This window comes from Cetorhinus maximus, chromosome 24 (genome assembly GCF_964194155.1).
Source record: "Cetorhinus maximus chromosome 24, sCetMax3.hap1.1, whole genome shotgun sequence".
In the NCBI taxonomy this organism is placed as follows: domain Eukaryota; kingdom Metazoa; phylum Chordata; class Chondrichthyes; order Lamniformes; family Cetorhinidae; genus Cetorhinus; species Cetorhinus maximus.
Window position 1 is genome coordinate 48,573,731 of NC_135902.1, and position 18,676 is coordinate 48,592,406.

Genomic DNA, 18,676 nt, shown 5'->3' on the forward strand with positions numbered 1-18,676 from the left:
TGACGGCCTGAAGGTGCTGGGGATATGGTTCGGAGGGACCGGGGCATGCGTTAGAAACTGGAAGGAGCGAGTGGCTATGGTGAAAAGGAAACTGGGCATGTGGGAGCGACGCTCCCTCTCCATTGCGGGTAAGAACCTGGTCATCAGGTGTGAGGTACTCTCGCTGTTGCTGTACGTGGCGCAGGTCTGGCCCATTCCACACTCCTGCGCGATGGCGATCACTCGAGCCATCTTCCGCTTTATCTGGAGGTCGAAAATGGATCGTGTCCGCAGGGACGCGATGTACAAGCCTCTAGATAAAGGGGGAAAAAACGTGCCCAACATCGCCCTCATACTGATGGCCACCTTTGTGTGTGGCTGCATCAAGCGGTGCGTAGACCCTCAGTACGCAAACACCAAGTGTCACTACGTGCTGAGGTTCTACCTGTCCCCGGTGTTGCGAAGGATGGGTCTGGCCACGCTGCCGCGGAACGCTCCAAGTAGTTGGACCGTGCCGTACCACCTGTCCCTGGTGGAAAAATTTATGCAGAAAAACACCTTTGACCACAAGTCCATCAGGCAGTGGTCAGCACGTAACGTCCTAGAGGCCCTGAGGGATAAGGAGAGGGTGGACCCTGTGGGATGGTTCCCCGAGCAGACTGTCAAAGTCATTTGGCAGAATGCCTCATCGCCAGAACTTTCCAACAAGCACCAAGACGTAGCTTGGCTGGTGGTGAGAAAGGCCCTCCCCGTCAGATCCTTCCTACACGCCAGGAGCCTCACCCCCTCTGCACGTTGCCCTCGAGGTGGCTGCGGGGGGGAAGAGACCGTTGTTCACCTCCTTGTGGATTGTGCCTTTGCAAAGAAAGTCTGGAGAGAGATGCAGTGGTTGCTGTCGAGGTTCATCCCGAGCAGCTCTGTGACACAGGACTCTGTGCTCTACGGGCTGTTCCCAGGGACACACACCGAGACAAACATCAACTGCAGCTGGAGGATCATCAACTCGGTGAAAGACGCACTTTGGTCTGCCCGAAACTTGTTGGTCTTCCAGCACAAAGAGTTGTCCCCGACCGATTGTTGCGGACTGGCACAATCCAAAGTCCAGGACTACGTGCTGAGGGACGCACTAAAGCTTGGGGCAGCTGCCGCAAAGGCGCAATGGGGAAGGGTCGCTGTCTAAGACCTTTCTACCACAGCGCACCGAGAGACTGGGAACTGTTTAGAGCCCCTCGGGCTGTACAGATCAAAATGAAAGGCTGTAAATGATTGTAATATTGTTTGTACTGATGCACATGGTGATACATCTTGTAAAAGTGTAACCTGGATTGTACCCTTGTAATGTTGTTTTTGAAATGGTTTGGAATGTGATTGAAGATATTTTATGAATAAAGTATATTTTTGCAAAAAAAAAAAAACCTGTGTAGGCTTTGCTCCCAAGGCTAAATTCATGGGTCCAGATTGCCGCCTCTTTTGATTGCCTCCATCCCTCCTGCTTGCCTCCAACCTGACAATTGCTCTCCTTCTCTCCTTCATATCACCAAGGGAACCTTGTGCTGAGACTGAGAGTTCTGAACAATGGATCTAGTGGGAATGTTCCTTAGGAGCAGGGCTTACGCTGGGGGTGAGAGCGTTGGGGAAGAATGAGAATGGCCTTTAGGAAGTCCATGTTCGCACTGGGTTCAGTCTATCAATGGTGCCTTGTGTTACTGTGTACCCCACTCCATTTGTCCTACAATCCAGTCCTCATTTCTACATCTAGGCACCATCTTGGAAGCATTTGCAATCTTCTCTAATTTCTTTCTTCCAGAGGGCATCAGTTGAAGTTCTGGAGAACACCGTGGAAAAGTGGCAAAGATATTCTGATGAATGTTTGAGAAACATGTCCCGGGCCTCTCAGCCAAAAGGTAGGACCTTCGCCACCACCCCCAACCACGTACAAAGTGGTGTTTGCTTGGTGATGCCATTTGAGTTCTCGGGGGGTAACAGGACCCAGTTTTGCGACTCTGTACACTGGCCACCTTCCTCTCAATGACCTGTGGTTGGCTGCAGTGAAGTTGCTGGGGTCACCGCTGGTTAAACGCTTGGGTTCTGCTCCTGTCAGTTTTCCTGGGCCTCATAATATGAGGGGGGTGGGGGTGGAGGGAAGGGGAATTTCTTGCTGTTGCAGAATTCCAATACCCAGAGCAGTTTAAAGGGGCAAGCTGTCCCACTATCTCAGAGAGTTTTGCAGTTTCCAGTTCCTAGAAATCAGTGCCATGGTAGTTGAGAGTGTGCATGTCCCCTGCATCAATTACATTCCCGTTTCCATGAGTGCCTGTTCTCTTCTGTTATTGGCATCACTTGTGTCTATTGTTGCCAAGGACGATAATGATTAGTGTATTGTTCTTGTTTTCATTCGTTCACCAGATGTGGACATTGCCGGGCCAGGATTTATTGCCCATCCCTAATTGCCCTTGAGAAGGTGGTGGTGAGCTGCCTTCTTGAACCGCTGCAGTCCCTGTAGTGTAGGTACACCCTATTAGGGAGGGAGTGTCAGGATTTTGACCCAGCGACAGTGAAGGAACGGTGATATAGTTCCAAGTCAGGATGGTGAGTGGGTTGGAGGGGAACTTGCAGGGGGTTATAGTCCCATGCATCTGCTGCCCTTGACCTAGGTGGTAGAGGTCGTGTGTTTGGAAAGTGCTGATGAAGGAGCCTTGGCAAGTTGCTGCTGTTGGTATGTTGCTGGTCCAGTAATCCAGGGAATTGGGAGTCCAATTCACACCATCAGCACATTGTCCCATTGAATCCCAATGAATGGAGAATGGAATGAAGACAAGCTGTGCGGTATGGATGCTAAACAGTGGGAATGAATGGGAATGGACGGGTTTGAGGCTGGGACTGGGAGAAGCCCATGTGTCAGATGATTAAAGTCCACTGCAAGCTCTTTGGTGCCTATTCAAAAAAAGGACAATTTACAATTATACATTTTGTTTTCATAACCTTGGGATATTCTGAAGACCTTTACTGAATGAAGTCTTTTTTTTGAAGTGCAATCACTGGTTTAATGTAGGGAATGTGGCAGCCAATTTGCAAACTCCCACTAATGTGATAATGACCAGATGTTGGCTATTATCATGTTAGTGATGTTGCGGGATAAATATTGACCGGGTCACCAGGGAGGATGCCCTGTTTCTCTTCTTTGATCAGTGCCATGGAATCTATTACATCTACCTGAGAGGGCAGGCCAGGCCTTGGATTAACATGTCATCCCGAAGACTGTGCTTTGAACAGTGCAGCACCCCCTCAACACTGCACTGCGGTGTCAGCCTAGATTTTGCGCTTAAGTTTCTAGAGTGGGACTTGGACCCACAACCTTCTGACTCAGGCGTAAGAGGGCGACCAACTGAGCCACGGCTAATACCAGTTTCTTTGAATTTCCACTAACCTTCACTGAGCAAGTCTCTTATCTTTCTTCTACAGGTGTCGTGTGTAACCGGACCTTTGATAAGTACGCCTGTTGGCCTGATGGTCTCCCGAATACGATTGTGAATGTTTCCTGTCCCTGGTACTTGCCGTGGTATAACACAGGTAACAGCCTTTCACTGAGAGTTTTCACAGGTGGCCCTTGGATGGAAGTCGGATAAACTTGAAGCAGTGACACCCCGGGCTATATCAACCAAATAAATAAAATGGGCTAATCGAACCTTTTCAGCCTCCCCTTTGCATTCACACAGTAAGAAATGGTGCTTTTCAGAGTGTTATAGAATTCTTACGGAGTTAGACAGCATTGAATGAGACCACCTGGAATATAAGTTATTTTTCTTCTCCATCTAGAGAAACAGTCCCTAGAAATCTTGAGGTCTCCTGGTTCAGGCTTCCATATTGACATTCCAAAACCGGTGGGATGCCACCTGGTACCCTCTTATCCATACCAGTGTCTGGTAAAGACTAGCCAATGGATCCCAGCATGAGATAAACAAAAAGATGACCTTGAACTAAAGTGATGGACGGGGTGGGGGTGGGTGGTGACACCTTGGGTACTTGCCCTGCAGTCATTGGCCAGAACTTTTAGAACAAGTGATTGCTATCGGGTAAACACCCAGCCCCTAGAGATAAAGTGTGTTAACAGGTGCTCGGAGGCTGGGGTGGTCCCTGTCAGGCAGCTGGAGGAAGACGAGGGAAGATTGAGGAGGACGGGGGCGGGGGGGAAGAGTTTCCAAACACTTTGGCTAAAGAGCAGAAGGCTTACGCCACAAGCTAGGGATCAACACTGGCTCTGCACCATCTGTCTATTTGTACTCTGGGCTCAGTGAACTGCTCCCACCTGTTGTGGGTTTCCTGTCTATTTAGCCTATGCAGCAAATCAAAACGGTTGCTTCTTAATCAGCTGCCTCAAAATCACTTATGAATCCTTGACTGCCTATTTTGGGTAATCTGTGACTCCTGAACTTTAAAACTTACAACACACTCTGGGTGTTTGCTAGTGGAAGACGAGCTCATCATTGAAACAGTCCTTCTCAGTGTTTCCTGCCTTCCCGCCCACACCCACCAGTGTTCCATCACTAGACCTTAATGAAAAGACGATGACTAATTTCTCTCTCTTACAGTGCAGAGTGGCTTTGTGTTCCGGAAGTGTGGGCTTGATGGCCACTGGGTGATGGACTCCATTAAACAGCCCTGGAGGGACAGTAGCCAATGTAAAGATGATCCCAAGGACGACCGTGCTCAGGTGGGAACAGTGCAAAATCCTGGCACTGGGTACCTGTTGGAATAATTGGACAATTATAGGAATCGTAGCATGTTCTCAAGGGTGCACAGGGGCAGCAATTCACCTTGGGAGGCAGCACAGGATGGACATAGTCCCTGCCCGGTCTTCATGCATTGACATTAATGGGACCAAGTATTGGGCCAGGACTATAAACAGATGTTCAATGAGAAATTGCCAGTTTAGGGCCAAGTTTCTACCCAATCATATTTTAAAGGAACAGTCTCATTTCTGGCCAAGGGGATGGGGCAGGGTAGAGTTGGACCAATTAGACTGGTTTTTCAAAGAGCCAAAAGTGGCATGATGGGCTGGATGGCCTCCTGCCCTGTACCATCCTGTGTCGTACTCTTTAGATTCCGCTCCCATCACTCTGCAAAAGATTTGGTTAATTTTTCTGACATGTATTTCTTGCTTTCTCTACCTGAGGTTCCTCAGGTATCCTCTGGTACCCACCCATCATGATATCGACAGTAATCTGTAATCCATTTCATTGCAATTAATAAAGGGGACATCTTCCCCACTTACTCCCCCTTAACTGTGTCAAGCCTATTCTGGAATTGACCATTTTCTCTGCTCCCCCTTCATGCCTTTAGTAATCGATATTTTTGTCATTTTTCAGCAGGAGCAGGGGAAGATTTTGCATGGCTTCAAGATTATGTACACGGTGGGATATTCACTGTCCCTAGGAACCCTGGTGTTGGCCCTGGGAATTCTGGTGGGATTTGGGTAAGAACTGGCTCACACTTTCATTAAAACCTGGAAAAACTCAGCAGGTCTGGCAGCATCGGCGGAGAAGAAAAGAGTTGACGTTTCGAGTCCTCATGACCCTTCAGCAGAACTGAGTAAAGTTAGGAGACCCCCCTCCTAACTTTACTCAGTTCTGCTGAAGGGTCATGAGGACTCGAAACGTCAACTCTTTTCTTCTCCGCCGATGCTGCCAGACCTGCTGAGTTTTTCCAGGTAATTCTGTTTTTGTTTTGGATTTCCAGCATCCGCAGTAGTTTTTTGTTTTTATTCATTAAAACCCTGTTAATTATTGTCCAAAGTAAGGTATAGATCCCTAACCCACATTGTCAGAGTCTGGTGATGGACTCAAATATCATACTTCAAGTAGACTGACCTTTTACCCCTAATGCTGACCTTTCACCTCTAGTACACTGACCTTTCACCTCTAGTACATAGATCTCTACCCAGGCCAGAGGGCTACGGTCAAAGTTTCTCTCTGCTAACTGTAAGAGTCTAAATGACCATATGCATATGAGGGCACAGCAATTCAGCATTAAGCAGCCAGCTGACTCCAAGAGAGGTATGGTTAATAGGAGAATATCATGTTGTGCAGTAGAGCGTGTTCTGGTGTTGGGGTTAGTGCAAAGGCACTCTTACTCTGCATCTAATTGTCCTACACTCAATCTTGGCATCCTTAATGGAGACACAGTCTTCACAAAAATGGGACAGTGTTCTGTTCCCATCACGAACATAATTAACCTTTGTTCACACAAAGGTCACCAAAAGAATCTGTCCCTTCAGCCTGATCTAAAACTTATCCTTCCGATGGCTGAACAATTCCTACCTGACATCGTTGTTAATCTTCCGTTTCTTTCTTGCAGGAAACTTCACTGTATGAGGAACTACATCCACATGAACCTGTTTGCCTCGTTCATCCTCCGGGCGGTCTCGATCCTCATTAAAGACGCGCTTTTTAAAACACAGTACAAGCAAATCACGGAGGACGTGGACATTAAAGTCTGGTTTAACAATGAGGTAGGTCCTGTTGATTTGTTGGAATAAGAGAAGGAAACTTTCTCTTGTAATGAGCCCTTTAGACAGATGTTTGGTCATTGTACTGTGATGCATAAGGGCCCTGGGAATGACACAATCTACTGGATTATTTTTTACTGTAAATAGCAAAGCCAGAAAATCATTCGGCAAGTCAGAGTTTGGAATTGGGACCTGTTTAAGTTGTCAGAAGTGTGTCATGTGGCAGGACAGGTGGAGGCCCTTCACAATGACAGGATGCTACAGTCACTAGGGATAACTCCAATACCCAGCAACATTGGCAGTATTGGGTCAGCTGCCTATGTTACATCTCTCCCCATCTTCCTTGCAGTGAGATTGACAGAAAGGAACATCAGAAGTGATGTGGAACAATCCAGTGTCACCCACTGTACACTATGGCCAAAGGTTAACTTGGCCCTCATTCAGTATTGGACTACGGGACAGAGAACTGATTCAAAGCAAAATACTGCATTTGCTGGAAATCTGAAACGAAAACAGGAAATGCTGAAAATACTCAGCAGATCAGGCAGCATCTGTGGAGAGAGAAGCAGAGTTAAGAGTTAATGTAAGATGAAGATTTTGCCACTGAGGTTACAGAAAGCAATATCACTTTGTAATGTTTGGAACGTCAATCATGTTAGTGTTTCAGGCCTGTGTCCTTTCATCAGACCTGAGAAAAGATAGAAATGTAATATGTTTTTGAGCAAGTGAAAGGTGGGAGCCAGCCGGGCGGGGGGGAAGAAGAATAAAAAGGAAGGCCTCCAATCGAGTGGAGGGCAGGAGAGATGAAATAGCAAAAGGTTTCATGGTGGAAGGCCAAATGGAGTGGTAATAGAACAGGTAATGAAACAAAAGATGTGTCTAGATGAGGTGTGAATGTCAGGATAGCAGCAGCCTCATGTAAAGAGATTAAGAAAGAAACTAAAGGGGATAAAGCAAACCAGCAAAAAGACACATAAAACAAAATGGAGGCCGAGGTTCTGATTGAAAGTTGTTGAATTCAGTGTTGAGTTTAGAAGGCTGGAACATGTCCTTGAGAAAGATTAGGTGCTGTTCCTTGAGCTTGCATCACCCCCTATGGCTTTGTAGCAGAGGCAAGACCTTGATTTATTTTGTAGGATTTTCTTTGTCAGTTTATTGTGACAGTATGTGATATCTGGTGTTAACCTCTACAAGACCAAGTATTTAATCATACCCCACTCCTGCCCATGGCCCAGTCAGTTCTACACAGTGGATAACTGCAACAACAGCCTGCTCCTGAGTCCTGTGACCAATGTAGTCCCTCGTTCGATGTCCTGACCATGCTGAATCGGAATGCAGCAGACCTCAATTAACATCAGCCGTTCCCTGAGCTAGGAAGAGGTAGAGCAGCCAGCATTCCCACTGTCCCCGATCATTGTCCCAATGATACCTGCTAGGGAGTGCACAGGCATGGATGTTGGGTGAAGATGGACTTAGTTATGATGCAGGAGCGAAGTCTACTTGGATAAGATGCCAATGGGCTGCCAGCATAGATGGAAGCATCCTCTGAATCCCAACATTCAGAAAGAGGAGATGGGAGAAAATGGGGAAAATTATCCAAAGCAATATTATAAATTGGCCAATGCACCTCTGGTTCCAGTGACCTCTTTCTGCCATCTCTGCTTAGAGAGAGGGGATAGAAGAAAAATAAAAGGACTCATTAACCAGATAAAATACTTTGCTGCTCTTCAAATCCCTTTCACAATGATCCTGTGTGGTTAGCCTAAGAAAATAATGATTAACAAACAAAACCATATCCTTAATACAGGATTACTTGAAAAGTTCAGTCCCAGTACATCCATAATTACGGAATGAACACAGTCTGCTTGAACTCTGTTTCCCGTGTACAGAGATATAATGACAGACCATTAAAGTGCTGGAGAACTCTTACTAAAGCTGCCCAATAGTGGGAACTCCTGTTGTGTGGGTAGTAAGGTATCTCCTTGCATTTCAGGGTGTGAATTAACGCAGAGTGCCTCTGACCATCTGCCTGAAGTGATGTTGGGCATTCTTCCATCCAGTTTAAATGAACAGAAGTCCATTGCGAGAGACTGTCCTTGAATTGACATCAAATTGGCAATCTCATGGAAGAAGGTCAAAAGGATGGCTGGGTGTGGGATATAGAATGTCACACTGACGCAATTGGCCAGTGTTTTCCTAGTTAGTTACATGTTGGTGCAGAGAAGTTTACAGGGTAGGTTTAGTGGCAGCAATTTTAATCTATTACACCCGTCGGGAATCGGACACAATTCAAGTTTCACATCCTGCCAGGTTTTACTCCCCATTGAGGTCAGCAATATTGGGTATTGGGTGGAGCATAAAACCAACGTTTCACCAGATCCCATGGGATACCCGTCTGGGCGGGGGTTTGGTGTCGTTAGGATAAAGCTATCCCCCACCCCCTTGATGAATTTGCACTCCTGAAGCAGAGCTTCACATACATGGACAACACATCAGGAATTCAAGAACGTAACAATTGCAGGATTTACCAGCCAGAACCTCGGAGCATGGATTTATCCAATTTACCCTTGCATCTAAAACCGCACTGTCACGGGCCTGAATTGCTCAATGCTGATATTAGGTGACCAAATTTGGAAATTGTGGACCAGTTTTCACTGCACTGACGGTCCTCAGTTTGACCAAGCCAAAGACTCGTTACAGGAAAAAAGATTGTACAATTGGTCGTAATCTCCAGAGGTACCTGGAGAGCACAAGGCTCTTAGTTGTGCTGCCAAAGCTGCTTAGTGATCAGCTGTGAGGAATGTTGTTTGCTTCCCTCTTTCTCCCCATTCCGCCAAACTCTCCTCCCATTTTAGATCAGGGTGGCTGTAATCTTGAAAGGGTTTACACAGAACATGCTAAGAAAATGTCGAAGATTGTTTCTTTCCGTCACTATGCATGCCAAAATAATTCTAATCCATCACTAGCGGCCAATCTGTTGAGCTGGATTTAGCTTCCGCAGTTTACTGGACTTTATCCCCCCCTCTCATTGATATCACATCCTTCATAATATTTCATTCATCTGTTTTCACATTGCTGGCAAATAGATATTAGATGTAACTTTATGCCTTTTTATAAATAAACACCACAACAAACAGACTGCCTGGAGTAAATATCCTCTCCGATTCAGTCAGGGCCGTTAATCTGGGTGGGCTAAACAGAAGCAGAGCTACTTGGTAACTGTTGTAAATTCACACAGGCTCCTAAATCAGTGGCGGCACAACCTCAAAACCTGTGTCGTTGGGTTTCGTCGCTGCCCCTCCCTGGAGTCCCAATTGGAAAGCCTTAGAGCTGCTGCCTTTTGGATGAGGTGTTAAATTGATGCCCCGCTGCTCTTTGAGGTGGAAGCACCATTTTGAGGAAGAGGTGGGGAGTCCTCCACGTTTCCTGGTCAACATCTATCCCTCAACCAAAATCAGTAAAACAGATTGTCCAGGTCATCATCATGTAACTGTTGGTGGGAGCTCGTTGTGTGTGAAGAAACTGCCACACTTCCAACAGCGGCTACACTTCAGAAAAGTACTTGATTGCCTTCTAAGCATTTTGGGATGTCCTGATGTTGTGCTAAGTGCTGCAGAAATGCAAGTTCTTCCTTTTTATTTTAGAAACTGTTTAGCAGCTTTAAAGAACTGCTGTGTCATTTTGAGAAAATGTTATTTATTGTCATCTCCTTGTGGGCAGTGAGGAGCCCCATCAACGTTTATAATAACACTTAAGGATGTTTCTTTCCAATGTTCTGGCAAATAAAGAGCTGTGCGTTGGTCATTGGAAGGGGTTTTGAAGTCAAATGGAAATATTTAGCTACAGTGTGTTGTCATTTTAACCACAACAGAATTCATCGACATCCAGTGATTCAAATGACAAAATAACTGAATAAATATCCCCTTAACCAATGAGAAAAAAATAAGAACAGCAGAGAAGAATCTTCAGAGAAGAGAATCTTTGGAATTCTCTACCCCAGAGGGCTGTGGAGGCTCAGTCTTTGAGCATGTTCAGGACTGAGATCGATAGATTTCTACATGTTAAAAACATCAAGGGATAGTGCAGGGAAATGGTGTTGAAGTAAAGGATCAGCTACCATCGCATTGAATGGCGGAGAGAGTTCGAAGGGCTGAATGGCCTCTTCCTGCTCCTACTTCTTATGTTAAGGAGGGTGAATTAGTCAAATCAGGTACAGAAAGAGAAATAAAGAGAGGGAATGAAAGATTGGACTAAGAGAGATATAGAGAGAGATAGAGAGAAAAATGACAGAAAGGAAAGGTAAGACATTTTTAAAATCTCCAAGAAAAATTTACCACCATGCAGGAATGAGATTTCACAGTCTGAGATGTTCCCTTTCTGGTGTGGAGATTTATTAAATGCATTAACAATTGTCACATTAAAAATGTATTAATCCTGCTAACTATGAGCTAAGTTTCTGAGATGTGTGTTTACTGGACAACTGATGTGGAACTTCATCATGTCCTTAGAAATAGCAGGGAGGTCGAGGAAGAGACAGTTTGTGTAAAGCAAGTGACTGCGCAGCATTAATCTACCAGCAGGTTCTGGAGATTCACAACTTGTGCTGGATCAGTCCCCTGAACTCGCTCTCATTTTCCCAGCAGGTTTTGGACCATTATTCATAGAAATGACGATGGAGCCTGATTCACTCTGATTGCAGGAAAATATGAAACAGCTCCAAACCTGCCCCCCAGTGTAATAAGTAAACGGAGAGCGTAATGATATCTTAAGAGGTGACTCCATTGTTGAGATGAATTGGCCCACAAAGTGATCTAATTTATTGACAGTAAATGAGCATGGAGAAGGGTTGATGCTGATGGTCAGTACACTCCTATCACTTCTCAGAGCTGGGTTAGTCCAGACTGACAGGGCGAATCTCCCCTTCCATTGACCTGAAGCTTAAAACTCTCTGTGGTGTAGTTCGCAGTTGGCACTGAATACCCTAAGGAACGCCAGTGGGATAGCTGGTGCGGGTATTGGAAAATGTCATAATTTTGTGGTAGGTCTTCTGAGGCTGGCGCTGGGCCAGTTTTGGGGAGAAGACTGGAGGGAAACAGAACATTCAGCTGCACTGGTATTAATGCTCCACACAAGCCTCCTCCCAGCCCTTGAATGAATTGTTGCTTGACCTTTGCTGCCTTAACTACTCTTTGTAATATCGAGTTTTGCATTCTAACCACTCCCAGGGTAAAGAAATTTCTCCAGAATTCCCTTTTGGATTTATTAGTCACTGTGTCCTATTTATGTCCCATAGTCTTGGTCTCCCCAACAGGTGGAAACACCCTTTCTTTGTTACCCAATCAAACTCTTTCTTAATCTTTAAGACCTCTATTTGGTCGGCCCTCAGTTTCCTCTTTTCTACAGAAAGGAGCCCCAGTCTGTACAATCTTTTCTTGATCGATATAACCTCTCAGCTTTGTAACACTTGTAAATCTGTTTTGCATTTTCTCAAGTGCTTCTTATTTCTAGTATGGAGACCAGAAGTGCTCACAGTTCAAGTGGGGTCTAAATAAGATTCTATGCAAGTTTGACATCACTACTCAGCTTTTCAATTCTATCCCTCGAGAAGTGAACTCCTGTGTTTTGATTGATATTTTTATGCTGCCACTTTTAGTGTACTCCCACATCCCTTTGCTCCTCTACCCTATTTAGATGTTTATTTACCAAGGATTGTTTGGTCTCCTTAGTCTCTTGGCAAAATGTGTTACTTCACATTTATCTAAATTGAAGTTCAGTTGACATTTTACTATTACACACCCATTCTGTAATTTCTCATCCATGTTTCTTTCCTTCAAACAGACTGCAGCAGGATGCAGAACAGCACAAGTGCTCATGCAGTACTGCATTGGGGCCAATTACTACTGGCTGTTGATCGAAGGGATTTACTTACACAATCTGCTGGTGATCGCAGTCTTCTCTGAAAAGAGCTACTTCAATATTTATTTATGCATTGGCTGGGGTGGGTGTTCAGTTCATTCTTGTTTACTGTATTGTTATCTGAGGATGTTTGGGTGGGGTGGGGAGTTTGGTGGGGGGGGGTGGGGTGGGGGGTGGTGGGTGTGGTGGGGGGGAGCCATTAACAGCTCACCAGTCAGATTGCTTTACCAGGACCAATTCCAGCTTCAAAGTGAATCGACGTCATGTCCCTGGATTCTTGATCCTTACATTCACATTTCTCTCCACCAGCTGACTAGTTGGAATTTGAAATTCCCCATACCCAGGGTGGATGACTTCAGCTCTGTTTCATTCTAGGGGAATGCTTTGTGAATATCAGCACTGCCAAGCCCCCAAGAGCAAGCGCCTTGCTTTCCTGAACCCTCTGTTTCCAGGAACCATTGACGGAGATAGCAATGTCCACCATGGGTTGTCCTAATGGCTCAGTAAATGATGCACCTCTTGACTGGGGAGATCTGGGGTTCATTCCAGCCTGTGTTTGAGTAGCAGACCTGAGCCAAAGAGCAGTGGAGGGATCATTACTGGCCTCGGTGCTCCCAGGCTAGTGAGAGGAAAAATCAGCTAGGACAACTGCTCACGATCGCCAGCCAAATACACATCTGGAAAGTACAGGTGTTTGGGCATCAGGCGAGATCAGATTTGGAGTTGCCACTGAATGCCTGTCCATCACCTGTTGACAATCACTGCCCATTCTTGCAAATGAAGGATTAAGTGGATATAAGCATGAGTGATCATCTTCGAAGACCAGATAGAGAGAACAGGTTAACCTAACACACTCTCTTTCAAAGCATTCTCTGTTTGATTCTACAATAACCCAGGTTCTACTATTTTATGTTGGTTTCCAGGAGCACCAGTGTTATTCGTTGTTCCTTGGGTGGTCGTCAAGTATTTATATGAAAATACCGGGTAAGTTGACCCATGACACGAGTGTACATTCCGGGACCATGTGTCTACAAATGGTCACCTGTTTCCTGCAGACAACTCAATCTAGATCTTTCCAAATGAAACTAGATGCGTTTCAGTGATCAAGGTGGGGCGCTGAGGGGAATCAAAGTTTCACTCAGGACCTGTGATGGTCGTCAGAGGGAGGGCGATGAAGCCTCTCATCCTAGTAGGAGAGGTAGAATCTGAACCCTGGGCCTAGATGTGAAAGAGCAGAATGTGCACCCGCTCACTGTGTTTACACCTACTGGTCATTATAGGAGAGGTTTACCCTCACACTTTCAGTAAATGTTACAGACCCAGTCATGTGGGGTTGGAGGGCGAATAGAGCTGCGAGGTTGGTTGTATTGACCTCAACTCCATTTCATCACTTGGACAGAAACATCGATTATAGTTGATTGTTTTGCCATCTTCTTACGAGCATTACACAACTTTTACAGCACAGAAACAGGCCATTTAGTCCAACAGCTCCATGCTGATCTTAATACTCCATATAAGCTTCCTCCCACCCCTCTAAATCTAACCCTATCAACATATCCTTCCATTCCATTCTCCTTCTTATGCTTATTCTTCTTCGTCCCCTCAAATGCATCCAGTGCCACAATTACTGCTTACCCCCTGCAAAAAAAGGAATGAGTGTTCACTAGATCCACACCAGTTGGTGAAGTTAAAACTAAGACACAGCAGCTTTCTTTGCCGGATACAGTTTCTTGACTTAGTTCATAGTCAACACTACTCCAACCCGCCAGTGTCCCAGCTATCCCCATTTATAGGCTTTTTAAAATAACAAATTAGCAAATTAGCGAAAAATTAAATGAACAAATAAAAGGGGGAGCCCCTTAAAAAGGAACTGCAACAAAAGACAAAACTGCAAAGGAACTTATAATGGTCAAACCAAAACGTGATTTTCTGGGTCAATAATGCATCCCAGTCCCCGGGTGCCCACCAGTCACGGAAGGGCCTGTGACGTGCCGGAAGACACCGCGTGCTCCCTCTCCAGGGACACCCAGCCGCGAACGTAGCCATGGAGGAGGGGCAGACAGTTGGGCCGGACGACTCCCTCAATCGCCCGCTGCCTGGACCTGTTGCCTGTTGATGGCCAGCTTGGCCAGCCCCAGAAGCAGGTTCACGAGGAGATCTTCCTCCCTCTCTGCACCAGGTGCCCAAAGATTAGGAGCGTGGGACTGCAGTGCAGCCAAACATTAAGTGGTAAATTTTTTAAATGACTGAAAAGGGAGTGCAGCCTATGACACCCAATATACACCAGGTCCACGGACTCAACAAGACCACAAAAAACGCAGGTATCTTGGGAGCCTATGAACCGAAGCAACCTATGGTTGTGCAGGATTGTAAGGGGGAGGACTCCTGCCTCCATTGGGGACCCCCGCCGCCGGATGGCAATAGGGCACGCCAAGGCATGTCGGAGGTGTACAAATACCCATCACCTGTTTAACAATATAATTGCCATTAAACCTTAACAATGTGATTAATAGGACATTGACAATGAGGGGATTAATCCTTGATCAGAACATTCTGGAAAGGATTGACACTTGTAGGGACCAGTGTGTGCAAATCACGGAGAATTTAGGGTCTGCAGCACCTTGATCTCCCACCCAGTGTGCCCACTGCAAGCGCCGATCTTTACCATTTACTCAAGGTATCAGTCCTGTAGAACAAGACACCAAACGAATGCAGGGAATCAAGCAATCATTTGAGGGTGAGCTCAAAGCTTCATCTACCCCCAGCTGTAGTGGAAGAAACTGTGAGAAGTTGAGTTGATGACCTAGTTGGTGGTGGGAATAGGGAAGCTGGTTTAAGGTGTCTCTGGAGAGGACACACATGTTTCCTGTTTGTTAAAGTTCTGATGTTAAAGTTCACCAGTACCTTGTTTATCTCTAGGTGTTGGACAACAAATGAAAACATGGCCTACTGGTGGATTATCCGCTCTCCTATCTTGCTGTCTATACTGGTACTGTGGACTACACTTGACCACTCGTCACAAGTTACTTTGTAAAAATTCAAAAGTCAAAACAACATTAATTCTTGTGGTGTTCTGTTCTCTTATTTTTCAGATCAATTTCTTCATTTTTATCCGAATTATTCATATCTTAGTTTCCAAACTTCGAGCTCACCAGATGAGGTACACAGATTACAAATTCAGGTAAGCTTCTTCCCCAGTGTCTCATCTCTTTTAATGTTCACCCCCTTTCCCATCTCCACTCTCCACTCAACCATCATGTTCCTTCCTTCCTTCCCTCTCCCTCACTCCCTCCTTGTCCCACTCCCCTCCTCGACCCACCCCCTCATCGTCCCACCCTTCCATTATGGTTTTCTCTCTCTCTCTCTCTCTTATCCGTCTCTCTCCTCTCTTTTTTTCCCCTTTTTCCTTCCTCTCTCCCTCCTTCCGCTCCTTTCCCTTCCCTCCCCTTCCCTCCCATGCTGTAACAGAAAGTTTAACCTGATTTTTTTCGAACAGTGATGTCACTGGCCAGGCGGCATTCAGGCTCTGGTACAGATGTGCGATCTTTTCCATCCAATCTTCCTCTGTGGCCCACTGTGATCGCTGATCATTTATGCCCAAGTGCAGTAAGCAGGAAGCCCGCTACAGTAAAACTTGATCTATGGGAGGCTTTAACTTTCCACGGGTGCAATACCAAACTAGATGGAGCATTTTAAGTATGGGTTGAGATCCAGGGTTAGAGTGGAGAGCAAAGTTAAGACCCATTGCAGCAAGGGATTCTCATTGTGGGAAAAGGAGATCTTGTGGTGCAGTCGGTAGCACTGCTCCCTCTGAGCTCTGGGTTCAAGTCTCACTCCAGGACTGACTGGCTACTGAAGGAGCGTTTATGGTTTGGTTCCAGGGCTGGTAATCAGCCAGGGATCCTTCCACCACCTCCCCCACTACTCCCCAAAGGGGGAAAAGTGTTTGTGAAGATATTCTAAAATAAAACCCATTGTGGAGGAGATGGGAATCCCACTTCAGCTTAGTTTGATCTTCTGCTCAACGCACTCATTGATTGTCTAACCTTCTTCCTCTTTCTTCCCAGACTGGCTAAGTCTACGCTAACCCTGATTCCTTTGCTGGGGATTCACGAGGTCGTGTTTGCCTTTATCACAGATGAGCATGCCCAGGGCACACTTCGACATGTCAAGCTTTTCTTTGATCTGTTTTTAAATTCCTTTCAGGTATTGTTACTTCTTTAGAATCACCGGTGATTTGCTTGTTTTTCCTTTCTAACTAATGGGCGTTGGAGTGTCACAGTTCAATCGGAGTCCGAGTTGCTGTGGCAACGGGCACTTTTACACGCATGTTGTAATCTGGATCTATCAATAGTGACCAATAGAGGCTCCAACTTTCTTTCCATCCCGTGGTTGACCCAGAATCTCTCCTGCTCTCACTGCCTGGCATAGGTGTGCATTGGAAGGATTTATAAGTTGTTACTCAACCTGTTTGGCCGTGTTATGAATGTGCCTTCCTTGGCCATCAAGTCCTGGGGTGGAACTTGAACCGGGAGCTCCTGGCTCGGGACACGACCCACCACAAGACCACCTAGTGGATCCAGGATCAGAATCGACAATTGAGTATCCACAACCCTCTGGGGTAGAGAAATCCAAAGATTCACAACCCTTTGAGTGAAGTAATTTCTCCTCATCTCAGTGCTAAATGACCCGCCCCTTATCCTCAGACTGTGCCCCTGTGTTTTAGACTCCCCGACCAGCGGAAACAATCTCTCAGCGTCCACCCTATCAAGCCCCTTCAGCATTTTGCAGGTTTCAATGAGGTCGCCTCTCATTCATCTAAACTCCACCTCTGTGTAGATTTGTAAGACCTATCAATCTTCTGTAGAAATAGATTCAGTCATAGCAAATACATAGATTTACATTGAATTAACAGCACAGGAACATGCCATCCACACAATTACACCAGGGTTTATGATACACACAAGCCTTTTCCCACCCTATACTACTTCAGATTACACAGTTGACCATTACACCAGCAGGACAGTCTTCACTTTGAATGTATTTGTCACTATACAATTGAGCAGGATTAGCAGAGATATTGATCACAACCTTCCTTCTTCCCTTGCAGGGTATGCTGGTTGCCATATTGTACTGTTTCGTCAACAGAGAGGTAAGACGGCCTTTATGCGCTATTGTCAATTTAGATAAGTTCTGGAAGGTGAGCTTTCTCAAACTCAATGGCATTCAGTTGCCCAGTAACTGAGGTCAAGTGTACCTCCCATGGAGAGGGTGGGAGTGGGGAATGGGGAGAGGGGTGAGGTTGGTTGTCAGTGAGGTATCTTGTTTGCTACCATCCCTCTTACCCGGCATGGTATGTGGCATGAGATTGGCCAAGAAAACAAGAGGGCAGAATATCCCCCAGGCAGAAGCTTTCGTATCCTCAATGTGAGATAAACAAAGAAAGAGTTTGCTTTTCTATAGCACCCTGTGTGCCCTCAAACATCCCAAAGTGTTCTATGAAGCAGAATTGGAGGGGAATGTGGCAGCCAATTTGTGTACAGGCAGATCCCATAAATAGCAATGAGATAAACGATCGAATAATCAGTGTTAGTGGTGTTGATTTGGTTGTATTCCTCCTGCTCTCAGAATAGTGCTATGGGATCCTTTACATCCATCTAGGACAGCGGGCAGCATCTCAGCTTAAAATCTGATCCAGGGGAGCAGTACTTTCAACAGTGCAACACTCCTTTAGTCCTGCACTGGTGTATCTGTCTTGTGCTCAAATCCCTGAAGTGAGACTTGAACCCATCGCCTTCTGATTCAGAGGCAAGAGTTGGGTGTTCGCTGATGATTGCACAATGTTCAGCACCATTCGTGACTCCTCAGATACCGAAGCAGTCCATGTCCAAATGCAGCAAGACCTGGACAATATCCAGGCTTGGGGTGGCAAGTAACATTCATGCCACACAAGTGCCAGGTAATGGCCATCTCCAAGAAGAGAGAATCTAACCATCGCCCCTTGATGTTCAATGGCATTACCAACACTGAAACCCCACTATCAACATCCTGGGGATTACCATTGGCCAGAAACTGAACTGGACCAGCCACATAAAAACTGTGACTACAAGAGCAGGTCAGAGGCTAGGAATTCTGTGGTGAGTAACTGAACTCCGGACTCCCAAAGCCTGTTCACCATTTACAAGGCACAAGTCAGGAGTGTGATGGAATACTCCCCACTTGCCTGGATGACTGAAGCTCCATCAACACTCAAGAAGTTCAACATCATCCAGGACA

General features: G+C 45.9%; 1 protein-coding gene across 2 annotated transcripts in view; it reads left to right on the forward strand.

Annotated features, from left to right (window-relative positions):
* The window catches only part of gcgra (glucagon receptor a), an 88,389-nt gene that overhangs the window by 65,610 nt on the left and 4,103 nt on the right, over positions 1-18,676 (forward strand). The window contains exons 3-13 of one of the 2 annotated variants that reach the window (XM_078571238.1): positions 1,787-1,883; positions 3,442-3,549; positions 4,569-4,690; positions 5,346-5,452; positions 6,334-6,487; positions 12,323-12,482; positions 13,324-13,384; positions 15,320-15,389; positions 15,493-15,581; positions 16,468-16,606; positions 17,511-17,552. In XM_078571238.1, coding sequence (XP_078427364.1) covers positions 1,787-1,883; positions 3,442-3,549; positions 4,569-4,690; positions 5,346-5,452; positions 6,334-6,487; positions 12,323-12,482; positions 13,324-13,384; positions 15,320-15,389; positions 15,493-15,581; positions 16,468-16,606; positions 17,511-17,552 — 1,149 coding nt within the window. The remainder of the gene's footprint in view (positions 1-1,786; positions 1,884-3,441; positions 3,550-4,568; positions 4,691-5,345; positions 5,453-6,333; positions 6,488-12,322; positions 12,483-13,323; positions 13,385-15,319; positions 15,390-15,492; positions 15,582-16,467; positions 16,607-17,510; positions 17,553-18,676) is intronic. The other variant, XM_078571239.1, reaches the window with a different exon arrangement.